The 16,440-nt window shown below is 37.5% G+C and overlaps 1 protein-coding gene across 1 annotated transcript in view; it reads right to left on the bottom strand.

Annotated features, from left to right (window-relative positions):
* The window catches only part of EPRS1 (glutamyl-prolyl-tRNA synthetase 1), a 91,919-nt gene that overhangs the window by 57,044 nt on the left and 18,435 nt on the right, over window positions 1-16,440 (bottom strand). The window contains exons 4-10 of the mRNA XM_017869928.1: window positions 14,805-14,899; window positions 9,224-9,350; window positions 8,351-8,543; window positions 6,103-6,274; window positions 3,802-4,035; window positions 2,808-2,892; window positions 2,264-2,323 (exon numbers count right to left, since the gene is read on the bottom strand). Coding sequence (XP_017725417.1) covers window positions 2,264-2,323; window positions 2,808-2,892; window positions 3,802-4,035; window positions 6,103-6,274; window positions 8,351-8,543; window positions 9,224-9,350; window positions 14,805-14,899 — 966 coding nt within the window. The remainder of the gene's footprint in view (window positions 1-2,263; window positions 2,324-2,807; window positions 2,893-3,801; window positions 4,036-6,102; window positions 6,275-8,350; window positions 8,544-9,223; window positions 9,351-14,804; window positions 14,900-16,440) is intronic.

Here is a 16,440-nt window from a genome sequence, read left to right as displayed (position 1 = left end):
GGAGGCTGAGGTGGGCAGATCACGAGGTCAGGAGTTCCAGACCAGCCTGGCTAACATGGCAAAACCCCATCTCTACTAAAAATATAAAATTAGCTGGGCGTGGTGGTGGATGCCTGTAACTCCAGCTACTTGGGAGGCTGAGGCAGGAGAATCGTTTGAATCAGGGAGGTGGAGGTTGCAGTGAGCCCAAATCATGCCATTGCACTCCAGCCTGAGGCAAAACAAAATTTTTTTTTTCTTTTGAGACAGGGTCTCACTCTGTCACCCAGGCTGGATTGCAGTGGTGTGATCAGGGCTCACTACGGCCTTGATCTCCTGGGTTCAAGTGATCCTCCCAACTCAGCCTCCCGAGTAGCTGGAACTACAAGCATGCACCACACCAGGCCCAGCTAATTTTTTTTTTTTTTTTTTTTTTGGAGAGATGGGGTCTCACTATGTTGTCTAGACTGGTCTCAAAATCCCAGCCTCCGGCGCTCCTCCTGCCTTGGCCTTCCGAACTCCTGGGATTAGAGGCATGAGAATCTGGCTTTTTTTTTTAACAGAAAACAAAACAAAAAAAGAAAATAAGCAAATGAGAGGGAGAGACAAAGCAAGACAATCAACTACAAGCAAACCAAAAAGTTAGGAGAAAAAGGCCACATTATTTATCTTCCATCATGGGAAATCAACTAATATGTCTAAACATAACTAAAAAAGTAGTAACATATTTCATTCAGCAATATAAGCAATAGGCCGGGCACAGTAGCTCACGCCTATAATCTCAGCACTTTGGGAGGCAGAGGCAGATGGATCACAAGGTCAGGGGTTTGAGACCAGCCTGGCCAACATGATAAAACCCCATCTCTACTAAAAATACAAAATTTAGCCAGGCATGGTGGCACGTGCCTGTAGTCCCAGCTACTCGAGAGACTGAGGCAGGAGAATCGCTTGAAACCGGGAGGCAGAGGTTGCAGTGAGCCTAGACTGCGCCATTGCACTGCAGCATGGGCGACAGAGCAAGACTCTGTCTCAAAAAAAAAAAAAAAAAAAGAGAGAGAGAAAGAAATATAAGTAATAAACACCAAAAGAACTATCTAGAAGAAATGAAAGTGCTTTCTCTAGGGAAACTATGAAAGAAGATAGAGGAAAGTGTTGTTCATCTTAACAGACCCTATAGAACTATTTGACTACAGTAAAATATATTTCAGATATCTGAAGTGTCCATGCTTAACTTTATTAAAACTTAAAATCATTAAAAATTGTATTGTTAATGAAAAGTACACCAACGTTAACTTTGCCAGCAAATTCTACTCATATTTATTATTAGTAACTGCAGCAACAGAAAGAACCAATTAACAATTCCTTTATGTATCAAAAACTAAACACGAAAGACCAAAATAAAACAAATTCAAGACACATGCGAAACAAGCAACTATTTCTTGAGGCAAGACATCAGCACCATCAAGCAGCAATCCCAAATAAGAATTTACAGAACACAATCACAGAAACCATAATTTAAAACATGGCATTTGCATGATTTGCCTTATTATAGTGTCCAAGCATCTGCTTTCCAATTAGTAATTAACAATATCAATAGGCAGTGTTCCTCATTTGACTTTAAGAAACAGTTAAAAAAAAAAAAAGCTGGATTCAGTAGGACAAAGGAACTGTAATTAATGAAACTTCAATACAATTCAATGAAATATATACTTTTAAAATTCTATGTCCTCGCAGCACACAAGGGAATGCGGTAGAATGGGGTTATCCCAATATTCCCTTTGGCACTAAGAAAACCAGAGGACATGGTTTTTAACACTAGAAATAATGCATTTTCAATACGTTTGTATAAGCAAGTCTTTTATATACATGTGATTGTGCTTCAAAGCCATATAACATCTCAGGTTTTAACATGTAATATGCTAAAAGCTATGTTTAAGGCAAATAAAAGCATTAAGTAATACCTTCTTACAGAGAGCTCGCAGCTTGAAAGCAGAAAAATGAAATGCAGAGTGTTCATAAAAAATTTAAGGAAAAAACTATTACTGTTCCCCATAATTCCAAGTTTGTTTGTTTCAATCACTGTTACTTATTTGGAATAGTTAATAGGCTTAATTAATGCTCTTCATGTATTTAAAAAAGGAAAACATTCCATTTTCCTGAAAGTCTGCAAAATGTTAATATTCTTCACAAACTTTTATCTACCATGAGCACAGTAATGACTTCTACTTGTACATTATTTGGGACTTAGGCATGAGAAAAGAAGACAGAGGGTTAAAATATATACCTTTTTGTTAAACGACCAGATTTTGTCCCACTCCATGTTCACAACTGAACGTGAGGAGCCCTAAAAAACAATAACATGATTTTAAGGGCAAGAAGTATTAATTAGAACTTTACCTTTATTTCATGCTAAGCATGTTTAAAAAAAAAAAAAAAAAAAACTCGATAAATACTTACAAGTTTACTTCCAGTGAAATGTAAAACTCAGTGTATACAAACTAATTTGGTTACCCTTAACAGTTCACTGCAAAGGTTCAGTCTACAGACTGGTCACAGTCAAGTCATATAATTCACTGCTAAAAATACTTCAGCTGCCTTAGTCCAAAACCTAGCGTAGGAGTTTAGGACATTTTCAATTTTTCACTATTCAGTGATAAACTTTTCTTTTTTTTTTAAAAGTTCGTTAAAAAAAAAAAAAAATCTGCCCTTGGGTCGTAAGGCACAAACAAGGAATAGAAAGAACAACAGAGATAATAAAGACCAAAGGGACAGTAATAGAAGTACCTGAAATTTCAAACAGAGAAGCTGGAAAAGAAACTATAACGCACCTGAGCAGCAATAAACTGTTTCAGTCCTTCAACTGTCATCCCTCTTCTCAGTACACCACGAACCGTAGGAAATCTTGGGTCATCCCTGGAAATATGTACATTTTAAGTACCAGGGAAATGTTGTAATGTGTAGATGTGGAGAGTAGAAGATACTTAATGAATAATAAATTATATTCAGCTTGTTAAACATTTGGCTAAGAGCTGGTTATACGAATTAGGTAGATTGCAATACCAGTAAGCCCAAGTTCAAGGAACAGGATAACTGCTGACTTGTCAAATACTGCAGTAAAATAAATGCACTACTGCAAACAGTAGAAGCACATTTGGAAAAAAAGACACAATGGTGACATTTTCAAATATGGAAATCCCATGCATTAATACATTTTTATTTAATAAACATTTTCAAGGTCCCTATTCCACACAGGACCATGAAAATCAGAAAAACGACGGTATCCTGTCATTCACAAATGAATGTACTTTATAAAGCCCTTTGGAATAAAACAAAATATATGTAGGAAACAAATATTTTGCAGGGATTTGCAAACCTCGGTAAGTATGCAGTAATACCCTTTTAATGGAGCTCAAGATAAACTTTTACATCTTCACTTCGACTCAAGGGTATTTTGACCTTCTTGGGACCTAGCCAAAAAAGAAAAACCTCAGCCTCAGTAGAGAGTAGAGATCAGTAACCAAATACACCAATGACCAGAAAGTCAAAATTATTTTTCTATTGAATGCTAAAACCTGCAGAGGATGTGCCCTCTTGTGTGTTTTTCATTCCATGATCCCCAGTGGGCACTCTATATTTGTGGCATTAAAACAAGAAGCGGAAGCCCTAATGCACTGATTGAGAAGAAGACAAGAACCAAGAATTCTATATGCCTATCCATTCCCCCTCCTCCCAATCGCCTTCCCTATCTCTCAAGCAGTTTAAAAATCACTGATAACGACTACGTCCTTACTTCTTGTCAATTCTAAGTAACATTAAACATACCATCCATCTACTAGTCCTTCATTGACAAACCATGTGAGTTTTCTTTTGGATAGCACTGTGTTGTTCAGATTTAGCCGACTATATTCCCAAATATATGGTTTTCTTATGCCTAAAGCTTCGATAATCCAGTAAAACTGCTCATCTCTGTCATGGTATTCTGTTGTCCTCAGGGCATGCGTAACACCTTCGATGCTGTCAACTATGGGGCAGGCAAAATCATATGTTGGATAAACACTAGAAAAAAAGAAAATAAAAATAAATAAAACATTTTACCCTTTCCCTCTTAGATTAGGCATTATAAACAACAATACTAATTTAAAATGTAATTCTTTACAAGTTAAGAGATTCTTAAAAACCAAAAGGTTTTATGATTCATAATACTCAAAGTATATCAGAACATTATCAGCCTTTGAGAACAATGAGTCAGTTATCAACTTAGCAGTCAAACAAAAAAGCAAATTTGCAATTTAATACAAAATTAGGTATTGGTTTGGCAAACTGTATAATCACAATATTTCTGTAATGGCCAATGTATGGCATGGTAGGAAGCAATAAACAATACATGTAATAATTTTAAGGAAATTTAGCTTTTGAACATCTTTTTTTTTTGAGACAGAGTCTCACTGTCTTGAGTAATCCCTTACTCAAGTAAATCCCTAAGAGTCTTAAAAGTAGTCAAACACACTCAAAAACAGTGGTCCATTCACTGTGTAAAAGAAAAAAAAAAAAAACGATAAAAGACCAGAAAATCATTACGTTAAAATTACATTTAAGATGAAATAGTTTTAAAAACAGTTTCTAAGATAATGTATACAATTTATATGCAGTATCAATTTGAATTAAAAAAATACATACATATTAGTGCAAATATGCTTGCTTTCTTTTTTTTTGGAGACAGTTTCACTCTTTTACCAAGGCTAGAATGCAGCGGTGCGATCTCAGCTCAGTGCTGCCACCACCTCCTGGGTTCAAGTGATTCTCAGTCTCCCGAGTAGATGGGATTAGCCTGGCTAATTTTTGTATTTTTTTTAAAGTAGAGATGGGGTTTCACCATGTTGGCCAGGCTGGTCTCAAACTCCTGGCCTCAAGTGATCCACCCTCCTAGGCCTCCCAAAGTGCTGGTATTACAGGCATGAGCCACTGCACCCAGTCAATGCTTTCCTTTTTGTTTATCTAGAGACAGGGTTTCACTCTGTTGCTCAGGCTGGGGTGAAGTGGCATGATCACAACTCACTGTAACCTTGAACTCCTGGACTCAAGCAATCCTCTTGCCTCAGTCTTCCAAGTAGCTAGAACTACTGATGCATGCCACCATACCTGGCTAGTTTTTTCTTTTTTCTTTTTTTAATTTATTTTTTTGGTAGAGACAGGTTCTTACTATGTTTCCCAGGCTGGTTTCAAACTCCTAGCCTCAAGATCTTCCTGCCTCACCCTCCCAAAGTGTCAGCATTACAGGCATGAGCCACTGTGCCCAGCCATTATACATTGTAACCTTTAAGATACAACTTGATTAAGATGCTACTGCATTATGCTTTGCGATTATTTGATACTGAAAATGTGTATCCAAAGTCACTTTTCCAAATGTATTTAAAGGATTTGCTTAGTAAAACAAGGAGTAATCCTGCTAAAAATAGTATGTATGCACATATAATTACACGCGTGTTTGTCTATATACAGACAGACATGTCAGCACCCATGAGTTTAAAGCTGATTACATCAGCTAACCAAGTAATCATTTACATTTACCATTCTTTTCAGAAGTTTTAATTCAGCATTTATGTGTAGTAGGCTTCTTCAAAGTAGTAAAAAATATATTTTATGGTTTACTTTATAAAGTAGGCTTTTTTTTTGGACAAGGTCCATTTAAAACAAAGATCTGTTAACCTACAAATCCACATAGAAAACTAATATAAACACATGTTACTTTCTTGTATTGTTCATACTTCTGGAAGTTTTCAATATTATTACTTTTAGGAATCAATTTGTGCAAAGTAGACTCAAAGTTTATCACAGGAAGCAAAGTATCTTCATCTAAAGCTATACATCACAGTTTACCTAATCAATACAAAAAAAAGCAACTTTAGGCAGACTCAGGACTTTCACAGATACAAGTGATCTTAGAAATAATGTGGTATAACCTTAATTGACAGGTGAGTAAACAGCCCCTGAAAGGCCACCAGCCAGTTAACCCATGAATGAACAAAAGGCTAGGTTTCTTGACTATTTTGCTTCTACTCCATGTTTAAAGATCAAAACAAAAGCACAGAAGGTCACCTAGCATATTGAAGGAGATATACTTACTTGTATTTATTTCCAGTTCTTGGATGTGGTTGAATTTTGCAGCGATAAAGGGTTGGATCTCTCATGCATCCATTGTTACTACTCATGTCAATTTTTGCTCGCAAACAACAAGACTGACCAAACTGGCTCCCTTTTTTCATTTCTTCCCACATTTGTAGATTCTTCTCAATAGCTATAAAATGATAATTATATTACAGTTAACTCATCTGGTGAAACTGAAATTATTCTTATAGTGCTATAATTTGATATAAAATTTCATGTTCTTGTTTTATAACCACCCTGTGTTAGTTTAAAAACACTGTAATAGTTCCAGTATCCAGCACCAAGAGCAAATGCATCATTTTTTAATGAAAGATGTTTCACAATACATTTAGGAAATACAAATATGTTTTAGAAAAGATAACACTAATACATTCCACTCATGTAGTATTTTTTTTTTTTGTTTTTTTTTTTTTTTTGAGCGGACTGGCTCGGGGATCGGCTGTGTACAGTGGCCCGGTCTCAGCTCACTGGCAGCTCCGCCCCAGGTTTACGCCTTCTCCTGGCCTCGCTCCCGAGTAGCTTGGGATACAGGCGCCGCCACCTTGGCCCGGCTTAAGTTTTTTTGTATTTTTTTAGTGAGACGGGGTTTCACCGTGTTGCCAGGATGGTTCTTGATCTCCTTGACCTCGTGATCCGCCCGTCTCGGCTCCCAAGTGCTGGGATTCACAGGCTTGAGCCACCGCGCCCGGCCCCACTCATGTAGTATTAATTAAGCATAAAAAAAAAGTACAAGGCCTGAAGGCTCCGCTCACAAAGTGTTTCCCTTCCCATCATGGCACGGCCAGCCCCTTCTCTTCTCATCTCCCTCAAATTTAACATTCTGCCTTTAAAGCAGAAGCATTCTCTTCTTTTGCCACCTCATGCCTAAGGGACAGAATGGTTTGGTCCGGCCCTAAGGTCCCACAGGCATTGGCACTACAGCCCGTGCCTGTCTAAAGAACACATCTCAGGCTGACAGTCTGAACTCATGGGCTCCCTGAAAGCCCCTTCATCATCCCATTGAGAAGCAGGATACTCTTGGATCCAAGAAAATAAGAGGTGATAGAAAACAGACAGTGATACAAGAAAGAAAAGAGTTTAATACTAGAAAAAAGGACTCCATATTCCAAGTGGCAATGGTTCCACCTATATCACAATATCTAGCAAAAACCTGCCCCATATGCATACAAACTGTTAAACAATAATTTTCTGTGGAAGCTACTAGAAATATAAGACAATTGCCCTCAAAGAATCAAGATAGGTCTAAAAGTCCATTGGTTAGCCACCTTTGAAAATGTAGAAAACCTTTTCAAAATAAAAAAGACTCATTCTAACTATTTTAATTTACTAATACTTCCCAAATGTAACACTCAAGATTTAATATAGTGTGGTTCTGACAACATAATTACAGAATGAAAATAGCCCAATTTAGAAGTTCAGAAGAGAAGTCATGAATAAGAAAGATATGCTCTTTAGTCAAGTGACAGTTCAGAGATACAGGTTAGTACTGAGCTTATATTATATATTATATTCACATTTATCCACATACCAAAAGGAAGACTTGGGTGACAACATTATCATCAAACATTGTATTATAGAAAGGCTAAGTATTTAAAGTAAGAAAACTGTAAAATGTTGCAGAAGGAATCCTTCAAATTGAATGAATACAATGCAAAAGACTACACATAATAAGTGAGATATGAAGGGCATATTCACGTGTGGTTGTGATGTTAATAAAACAATAAGAACATAAAGATAGAGAAAGAAAAAAAGATTTCTAACACAAATGAGTCATATACCCAAATATGTTTAAACTAGCAGCTTTTCCCTGGCACGGTGGCTCACACCTGTAATGCCAGCACTTTGGGAGGCAAGGTGGACAGATCACGAGGTCAGGAGTTCGAGACCAGCCTAGCCAATATGGTGAAACTCCGTCTCTACTAAAAATACAAAAATTAGCAAGGTGTGGTGGTGCGTGCCTGTCGTCCCAGCTACTTGGGAGGCTGAGGCAGAAAAATCAGTTGACCCAGGAGGCAGAGGTTGCAGTGAGCCCAGATTGTGCCACTGCACCCCAGCCGGGACAACAGAGTGAGACTCTGCCTCAAACAAAACAAAACAAAATAAAACAAAACAAAAAAACCAGCAGCTTTCACAAAAAAGAAATCACATTCAACTAAAGGAGCAGAATATAAGAATATCAATTAAAACATAAAACAATGTGCCTTACGGTTTTTTCTATGTTTGGATTCTATCCTCTGCTCACGTTCTGCTTTCATCTGTTCAGCAGGAGTATCATCCACATAAGCCTTTCCTTCTTGAATTAGCTTCTCTGCATACTTCATTATAGTTTCAAAATGATCCGAAGTATAAGTAAATTGATCTGGTTTGATATGCAACATTGCAACATCTTCCAAGATAACCTATAATAAGAAACCAAAATAACCATCGGTATATCTTTTGCATTTTTTCGTGCATTTTCAACCCTTGATACTGCATTTAGGCAAATGTAATATAAACCATAGGTCTTATTTAGCCTGAAAACGGTTCTGGAAGTTACATGATATTAGATCAAAAAAGAAAAAAGAGATAGATACTCATTACATTAGCCTCCAAATTTCCAGCTGAGAAAGCTGATCTCATGATGGAGTTTTCCATTTACTTTGGAAAAGCTGGTCATTACCGGGAGAACTGACAATCATTTGCCCCCTCTTTGAATACACTGCCATACTACTGAATAAAGATAAGAGGCTAGGAAACCTTCACATTTTCCAATACCTACTTAGTGTTTATTTCATTCATAAACTTAAGATTATATGACCAAAAAACCTGCCTCCAGTGACCAATTCATTTAATAAATTGGTATTATAGGAAAACACATCATTCAGGTAAATTCTATAAATGGGGAAAAGAAAAATAAATTTTAAGTTTTTTGGTATGGGAGCTCGACATTTCTTGGCTTAGGTCTCAGACATGGAATATATAGATAGGGAAAAAAGTAGCTATGAGAACAAAATTTATTTTTATACCATGAAGGTATTAGGTAATCCTGTAACTTTAATTAACTTTTCTGACAAAGGGTCATCACTACACTTTTAATTACCTTCTCAAAATCTTCCTTTTCTTTTTCAGGATTTGTGTCATCAAATCTCATGATCAGTTTCCCTTTAAAGTTAACCTGGTAGTGCTGGTTCAGAAGAGCAGCTTTTGCATGCCCAATGTGTAAGTAACTAAAACAAAAACATTTCACAAAGAAACTCATTAACATGTTTTAACTAAATACTTAAACTTAACCTTTTGAGGAGATGAGAACTAAACAAAATCCTTCCAATTGGTACCCAAGTTATATTTTATTTTCTAACAAAAGTACTGTGATAGAAAATCTGACCCTGACAGGAAGAAAAAAAGACTACACCATATATAAAACAATTATAAGAAACAACTTCATATGTAAAATCTCAGAGGGGACAAGGTATTTACAAACATTGCAACCTTAAGGAGACTCTCCTTTTCTTTTATCAAAAGAATGGTAATTTAACTAAAGTAAAGCTGCTTCAAAATTGTTTCCAATGCTACCTTCTTCCACTGTTTGTCTTTAATAAGACCTGCTACTACTGAGAACTGGGTGCCCACCTATGCCACTGGAGAGAAGCTCTTCTGAGACTGTCACTGTGATGGCTAAATGAAAAGAGCACATGACAATTAGTAAAAGTCACTTTACTTCTCTAGGCTTTGGTTTTCTCAGATGCTAAAATAAATTTTTTTTTTTTTGAGACAGAATCTTGCTCTGTCACCAAGGCTGGAGTGTAGTGGCACGATCTCGGCTCACTGCAACCTCCACCTCCCAGGTTCAAGTGATTCTCCTGCCTTAGCCTCCCAAGTAGCTGAGACTACAGGCACGCACCACCACGCCCAGTTAATTTTTGTATTTTTAGTAGATACGAGGTTTCACCATGTTGGATGGTCTTGATCTCTTGACCTCATGATCTGCCTGCCTTGGCCTTCCAAAGTGCTGGGTTTACAGGTGTGAGTCACCATGCCCAGCCAAAAGAGTATTTTTTAACTTTAATTTTTTAACTTTTATTTTAGGTTCAGGGGTATATGTGAAGGTTTGTTATAGAGGTAAACTCATGTGAGGGAGATTAAAACTAAAAGAATTTTAACTAAATAATCCCAAAGGTCTCATCAGTACCAACACTCAATGAATCAGAATCTGCAAAAAGACTGTTCTGCTGTTCCTATGAGGAGCTGACAATTGTAAGGAAGAATATAGATCAGAAGCACTGTTGATAATATTACACATCAAGATCCTCCTTCTATCAAGTACATGAGTAAAAGAAAAGATGTTACACCACTATGTTGAAATACAGCTGACTGGGCTGGAAACAAGGCATGAAACAAGGAAGTTTAATCAGCTTTCACCAACTTGTATTAGTTTCAAATTATAATGATGGTTAGCAGTTGCACAGTTTTTTTATTGTTGTTATTTTTCTGTTGTTTTTTTATTTTGAGACGGAGTCTCGCTCTGTCGACCAGGCTGGAGTGCAGTGGCGCGATCTCTGCTCACTGCAAGTTCTGTCTCCCGGGTTCATGCCATTCTTCTACCTCAGCCTCCCAAGTAGCTGGTACTACAGATGCCCGCCACCGCACCTGGCTAATTTTTTGTATTTTTAGTAGAGATGGGGTTTCCCTGTGTTAGTCAGGATGGTCTCGATCTCCTGACCTCATGATCCGCTCACCTCAGCCAGCAGTTGTACAGTTTTAAGACAGTTACCTAGTTTCCCACACAGCTTTGATCTCAGTTGACATCAATATGGGAGGGGGAAAAGTACAACCTCTTGTATGAATTTATATCATTTTTAAATCAATCAAGTTTGTAAAAGTCATTAGCATCCCAGATCAATGATTCAACTTTAAGAAGGGCTTGGGCCGGGCACGGTGGCTCACGCCTGTAATCCCAGCACTTTGGGAGGCGGAGGTTGGCAGATCACAAGGTCAGGAGTTCAAGACCAGCCTGGCCAACATGGTGAAACCCCGTCTCTACTAAAAATACAAAAGTTATGTGGGTGTGGTGGTGGGCGCCTGTAATCTCAGCTACTCGGGAGGCTGAGGCAGGAGAATCGCTTGAACCTGGGAGGCGGAGGTTGCAGTGAGCCAAGATCGCACCATTGAACTCCAGCCTGGATGACAGTGCGAGGCTATGTCTCAAAAAAAAAAAAAAGACAAAAAGGAGGGTTTATACACAAAGGCTAATGCAAACAAGTACAACGCAATGTATTTACGGCTATTCAAAACTTTCTACATATAATAAAGGGCTGTAGGCCGGGCATGGTGGCTAACACCTGTAATCCCAGCACTTTGGGAGGTCGAGGCAGGCGGATCACCTGAGGTCGGGAGTTCAAGACCAGTCTGACCAACATGGTGAAACCCTGTCTCTACTAAAAGTACAATAAATAAATAAATAAATAAATAAATAAATAAATAAATAAATAAAATAAAAATAAAATAATAAAGGGCTGTGATATCCCCAGATGAAATCTTAGATCAGAAAAGAGACAGTAGGGAAAAACTAACAAAATCCCAAAAAAGGATGAAGTTTAATTAATAATATATTAATATTAGTTCATTAGTTGTGACAAATGTACCACAATAATGTAAAATGTTAATGTTAGGAAAAACTGGGTGCAGGGTACATGGGAACTTTCTGTACTATCTTTGCAACTTTGTGTAAATCTAAAACTATTCTAAAATTAAAATGTATTAAAAATAAAACTAAATGAAGGGCCATAAATTCCCAGGAAGAAAAATACTGTGATGTACTTTTAACTGAGGGTGTTGTGTCCAATAACATGTTATAACCATTGTCAAGAAGAGACTAACAACCAGTACCTATTATTTTACAGTTAATGTGCCTGGCTTTAAAATAAAGAAATTAAGAAAGGTGATGAGATCAAAATATTATTTCAAAAATGTTATTTCTAAATCTGAAATAATGTCTGCAGGTCTAACAATTCCAAACCCCAAGAAAGCTAAGAGGACTATAAGTCACAAGACAACTAAAATCATCAGTTAAAAAGTCAATCTATATCAGAATAGCTAAACACACACACACACACACACACACACACACACACACACACACACACACACAAAAGAATCATGCTGCATGAGTTAGCAGTGATGCTGAATTGGGCTTCTGCCACATGTAACAGATACATGTAGTATAATTTTTAATTATATGGATTCTAGACCCAGTAGAGGTTTGAGCTTGGCAAGTTACTAAAACGTTGTATGAATCTGTTTCCGAAACCATTTGTGAAACAGAGATAACAATAGTGCCTTCCTTAGAAGGCTGTTGGGATTAAATAAGTTACTATAAGTAAAGCACGTGGTAGCATCCATACATAATAGGTGCTATGTCTATGTTAGCTAAGAATAAGAATAAAAGGCTAAGCCAAGCCTTCTGGCCTTTCATTTAAGACACAGAAAAAAAGAAAAAAATAGTAATTAAAGAAAAACTCTTTAACAGTATAAGAAGAGATGATCAAAATTATGCATAGTAAGAAAAACTAAATACTGATTTATATTCCAAATCTCAAAGCTGTCTCATGAGCATAGTCTCTGAAACTGATATAATTTATAACAAAAAATATTTTATACTGTAAATATACAAACATGGGGAACTCACTATTCCAAGAAGTGACAGTGACATGAAATATGAAAAGATTCAAAAAAGACAAATGTTCAAGTGGTACAGCTACAAATGGCCACTGCCAAAAAAAAAAAAGGTGGCTTTTATAGACAATTAAGGTCACCATACAACAGGACAATCATGACCTCTCATACCAAGTGCACAGTAGCAGAATACTGGACGGCAGGAACCCAGGATGTCTATAGGTATTAAACCATGTAAGGTAAGTATTATTTATAACTGAATCCACTTAGTCAATTACCAATCAACCATTTAATGATCAAGTCTGTGAATTTTCCAGAGTCATCACTTCTGTTTCATCTCCTTCTATCTACCCTTTATTTCACCTACTGAATCAGCAAACATAGAAAAGCAGAGACAAAAATGTGAAATTCTGAAAGTAATTTTACTGTTAATGATGCTTATGAAATAGTTTGTGAAGAAGTATTAAATACAAAGTTAAAATAAAATTGTTTCTGTATCTTCCAGTTTCTACTGTGTACTACATAAGGGTGAGAACTGCATTATGGTGATAGAATACAAAATCTGAAAAAATTAAATTTGGAAATCCTAAATTTGGAAAAAATAATCACCTCAACTATAAAACATGGCAGAACATTTTCCTAATGGTTAATTTTCTAGGTGAGGCTAACTGCTTTAAGAAGAGATATTTTATTATATTAATATCATTGGAAGGACGCTATTATAAAGCTTGTCCAGTATGCTTCAAATAGGATGACAGGTGTGCAAAGACAAAGACTTCATTTTCAGCCCTGGGGAATGGTGGGTAAGGCCTGAAGCAGCCCCAGCCTGGTGACCACTATACAGAACAGTCTTTTTCCCTAATGAGCTATTCAAATACTACTTTCCATGGGTGCCAAGAGAAAAAGGGGTTGGGAAACCTAATGGAAAGAAAGGAATAGGAACAGGGTTTTCAGGACTCCCCTTCCTTTATTTGGGGGAAAAAAATAACTTAAAAACAATGCTGGTTGGGCACAGTGGCGCACGCCTGTAATCCCAACACTCTGGAAGGCCGAGGTGGGCAGATCACGAGGTCAAGAGATAGAGACCACAGTGAAACCCCGTCTCTACTAAAAATACACAAAAAAAAAATTAGCCAGGCATGGTGGTAGGTGCCTGTAGTCCCAGCTACTTGGGAGGCTGAGGCAGGAGAATGGCATGAACCCAGGAGGCAGAGCTTGCAATGAGCTGAGATCGTGCCACTGCACTCCAGCCTGAGTGACAAGAGTAAGACTCCTTCTCAAGAAAAAACAAAACAAACAAACAAAAAAATGCTATCCTAACTTCAACTGCTAATTAAAAGGACTGCTCAGGGTACAAACACAAATCTAATTAAATGAAAGCCCAAAAATCTAAAACTAAAAATGAAATTTAAGGTTTTTTATTTGTGGATATTTTGTTAATTACATTTACAGTTCTGTCAGGATAAAATTAAAATGTCTCTTTCACTAAGTTCACAAACTAAAACTACAAATTAAATCAACATTAACAATAATGTAAAAACTATTAAGATGTTTAGAATTTTACCTATCACAGGCCGGGCACGGTGGCTCAAGCCTGTAATCCCAGCACTTTGGGAGGCCGAGACGGGCGGATCACGAGGTCAGGAGATCGAGACCATCCTGGCTAACACCGTGAAACCCTGTCTCTACTAAAAAATACAAAAAACTAGCCGGGCGAGGTGGCGGGCGCCTGTAGTCCCAGCTACTCGGGAGGCTGAGGCAGCAGAATGGCGGGAACCCGGGAGGCGGAGCTTGCAGTGAGCTGAGACCCGGCCACTGCACTCCAGCCTGGGCGGCAGAGCGAGACTCCGCCTCAAAAAAAAAAAAAAAAAAAAGAATTTTACCTCTCACAATTAAAATCTTACGTTCTTCTATAATATTAACCTATTAATACTTTAAGTATTTAAGCACTGTTTTAAAGCTTTCCCACTAAATACATTCAATTATAAATGTGAGTTACATTTTCTTACCCACTAGCCTCTGGAGGAAATCTGACGGTAACCTTTCCCATCTCTGCACCTGGAAGCTCAACAAATTTCCCAACATCTTGCTTTTTCTCAGGTGCCTGAAAACACAACCACCATCACAACAAAAGTCTTATGGTTAAATGTCTAAGAACACACTCATTCAACAAATGTGCCAGGCACTACACACACTGGTTATGAAAAACATGACGACTAGAACATCATCCCTATACTTGAGGGTGCAAAATCTGGATAAGAATATAACTAAAACCAAATACCAGTAATAGAGATATGTTCAGGGTGCTGTTAGATCACTCAGTTGAAATTAATCAGCAATATCTAGGTTTATCAAGAAAAGCTTAAAAGGAGTTAAGAAACAAGCTGGACCTCAAAGATAAGTAGAAATGTATCAGATGGAAAGTATATGGGATGCTGGGTACAGTGGTTCATGCCTGTAATCCCAGCACTTTGGGAGGCCAAGGAGGGCAGATTACCTGAGGTCAGGAGTTTGAGACCAGACTGGCTAACATGGTGAAACCCCATCTCTACTACAAGTACAAAAATTAGCCAGCCGTGGCAGCGTGCACCTGTAGTCCCAGCTACTCAGGAGGCTGAGGCAGGAGAATCGCTTGAACCCAGGAGGCGGAGGCTGCAGTGAGCCGAGATCGTGCCACCGCACTCCAGCCTGGGTGACGAGCAAAACTCCGTCTCAAAAAAAAAAGTAGTGCAATGTCCATGAAAAGTTAGGAATGCATATTGGGTGGGTAAGGAAGGAAGCTGAAATAGATTAAGTCAAAAACACAGAGGACCTTTTAAGTTTGGCTTTTAAGTTTTAGGCAATGGGGAGTCAGTCCTCAGGGATAACAGGACCATGGATTTGTGTTTTCTAAAGTGATACCCTGAACTAGAGAAAGATGAGACAAAAGGAAGTTTAGTTATGAGATTATGGTATTAAACCAAGCAAGGAATAATTAGGCCTCAACAAAGTGTGATAGCACCGAAGAAGGACAGAAAACAAATCTACACACATGAGAAGTCATAACAGGGCTCGTTGAGTAAATGTGAAAAACAGTGAAGGATGAGTAAAGATTTGCAGCTAAAACAACCGAGTGGATTGTGCTACCTTTATCCAAGTAGACAGTAGTTTTCAAATTTTACATTAGAAAACCTTAATTAAATCAAAACTTTACAACACATTCCTAAAATGTAAAACAGATTGAAGTGGAGCAAGTCTGGTTGAGAAAAGGACCTTTTGTACTGTGCACTATGTCACGTTTTCCTACAAAATCAATGAAACAGTGCTGCAGAATCCCAGGACTTGATGCTCAATGGTTCAAAAACCAGGAGATTCAGAAGAAAGAAAAAATTGCAAAGGTGTAAAATTATGAGGTTTTATTTATATGGAGTTCGAACTGCCTAAGGGACATATATTGGATGATCAAAATCTTTAGTTATATAAAGATTAGGGCTTTATATAGCTGAACAATTAAAAGTGAAACCAAGACATAAAAATGTCAGATTCTTGCAAGAAGATCCTTTTAAATTTATTAAAAGAAAATCAACTTTATGAGTAGGAATAGTTGTCTTTTCAGACCTAGGGCCTCAGACAGACTGAAATGTCTTTTTTTTTTTTTTTTTTTTT

The sequence above is a fragment of the Rhinopithecus bieti genome, unplaced genomic scaffold (genome assembly GCF_001698545.2).
Source record: "Rhinopithecus bieti isolate Rb0 unplaced genomic scaffold, ASM169854v2 scaffold_1673, whole genome shotgun sequence".
NCBI classification, from domain to species: Eukaryota; Metazoa; Chordata; class Mammalia; order Primates; family Cercopithecidae; genus Rhinopithecus; species Rhinopithecus bieti.
The sequence above is the reverse complement of the archived record's forward strand: the minus strand, read 5'-3'. Positions and strand labels throughout refer to the sequence as shown.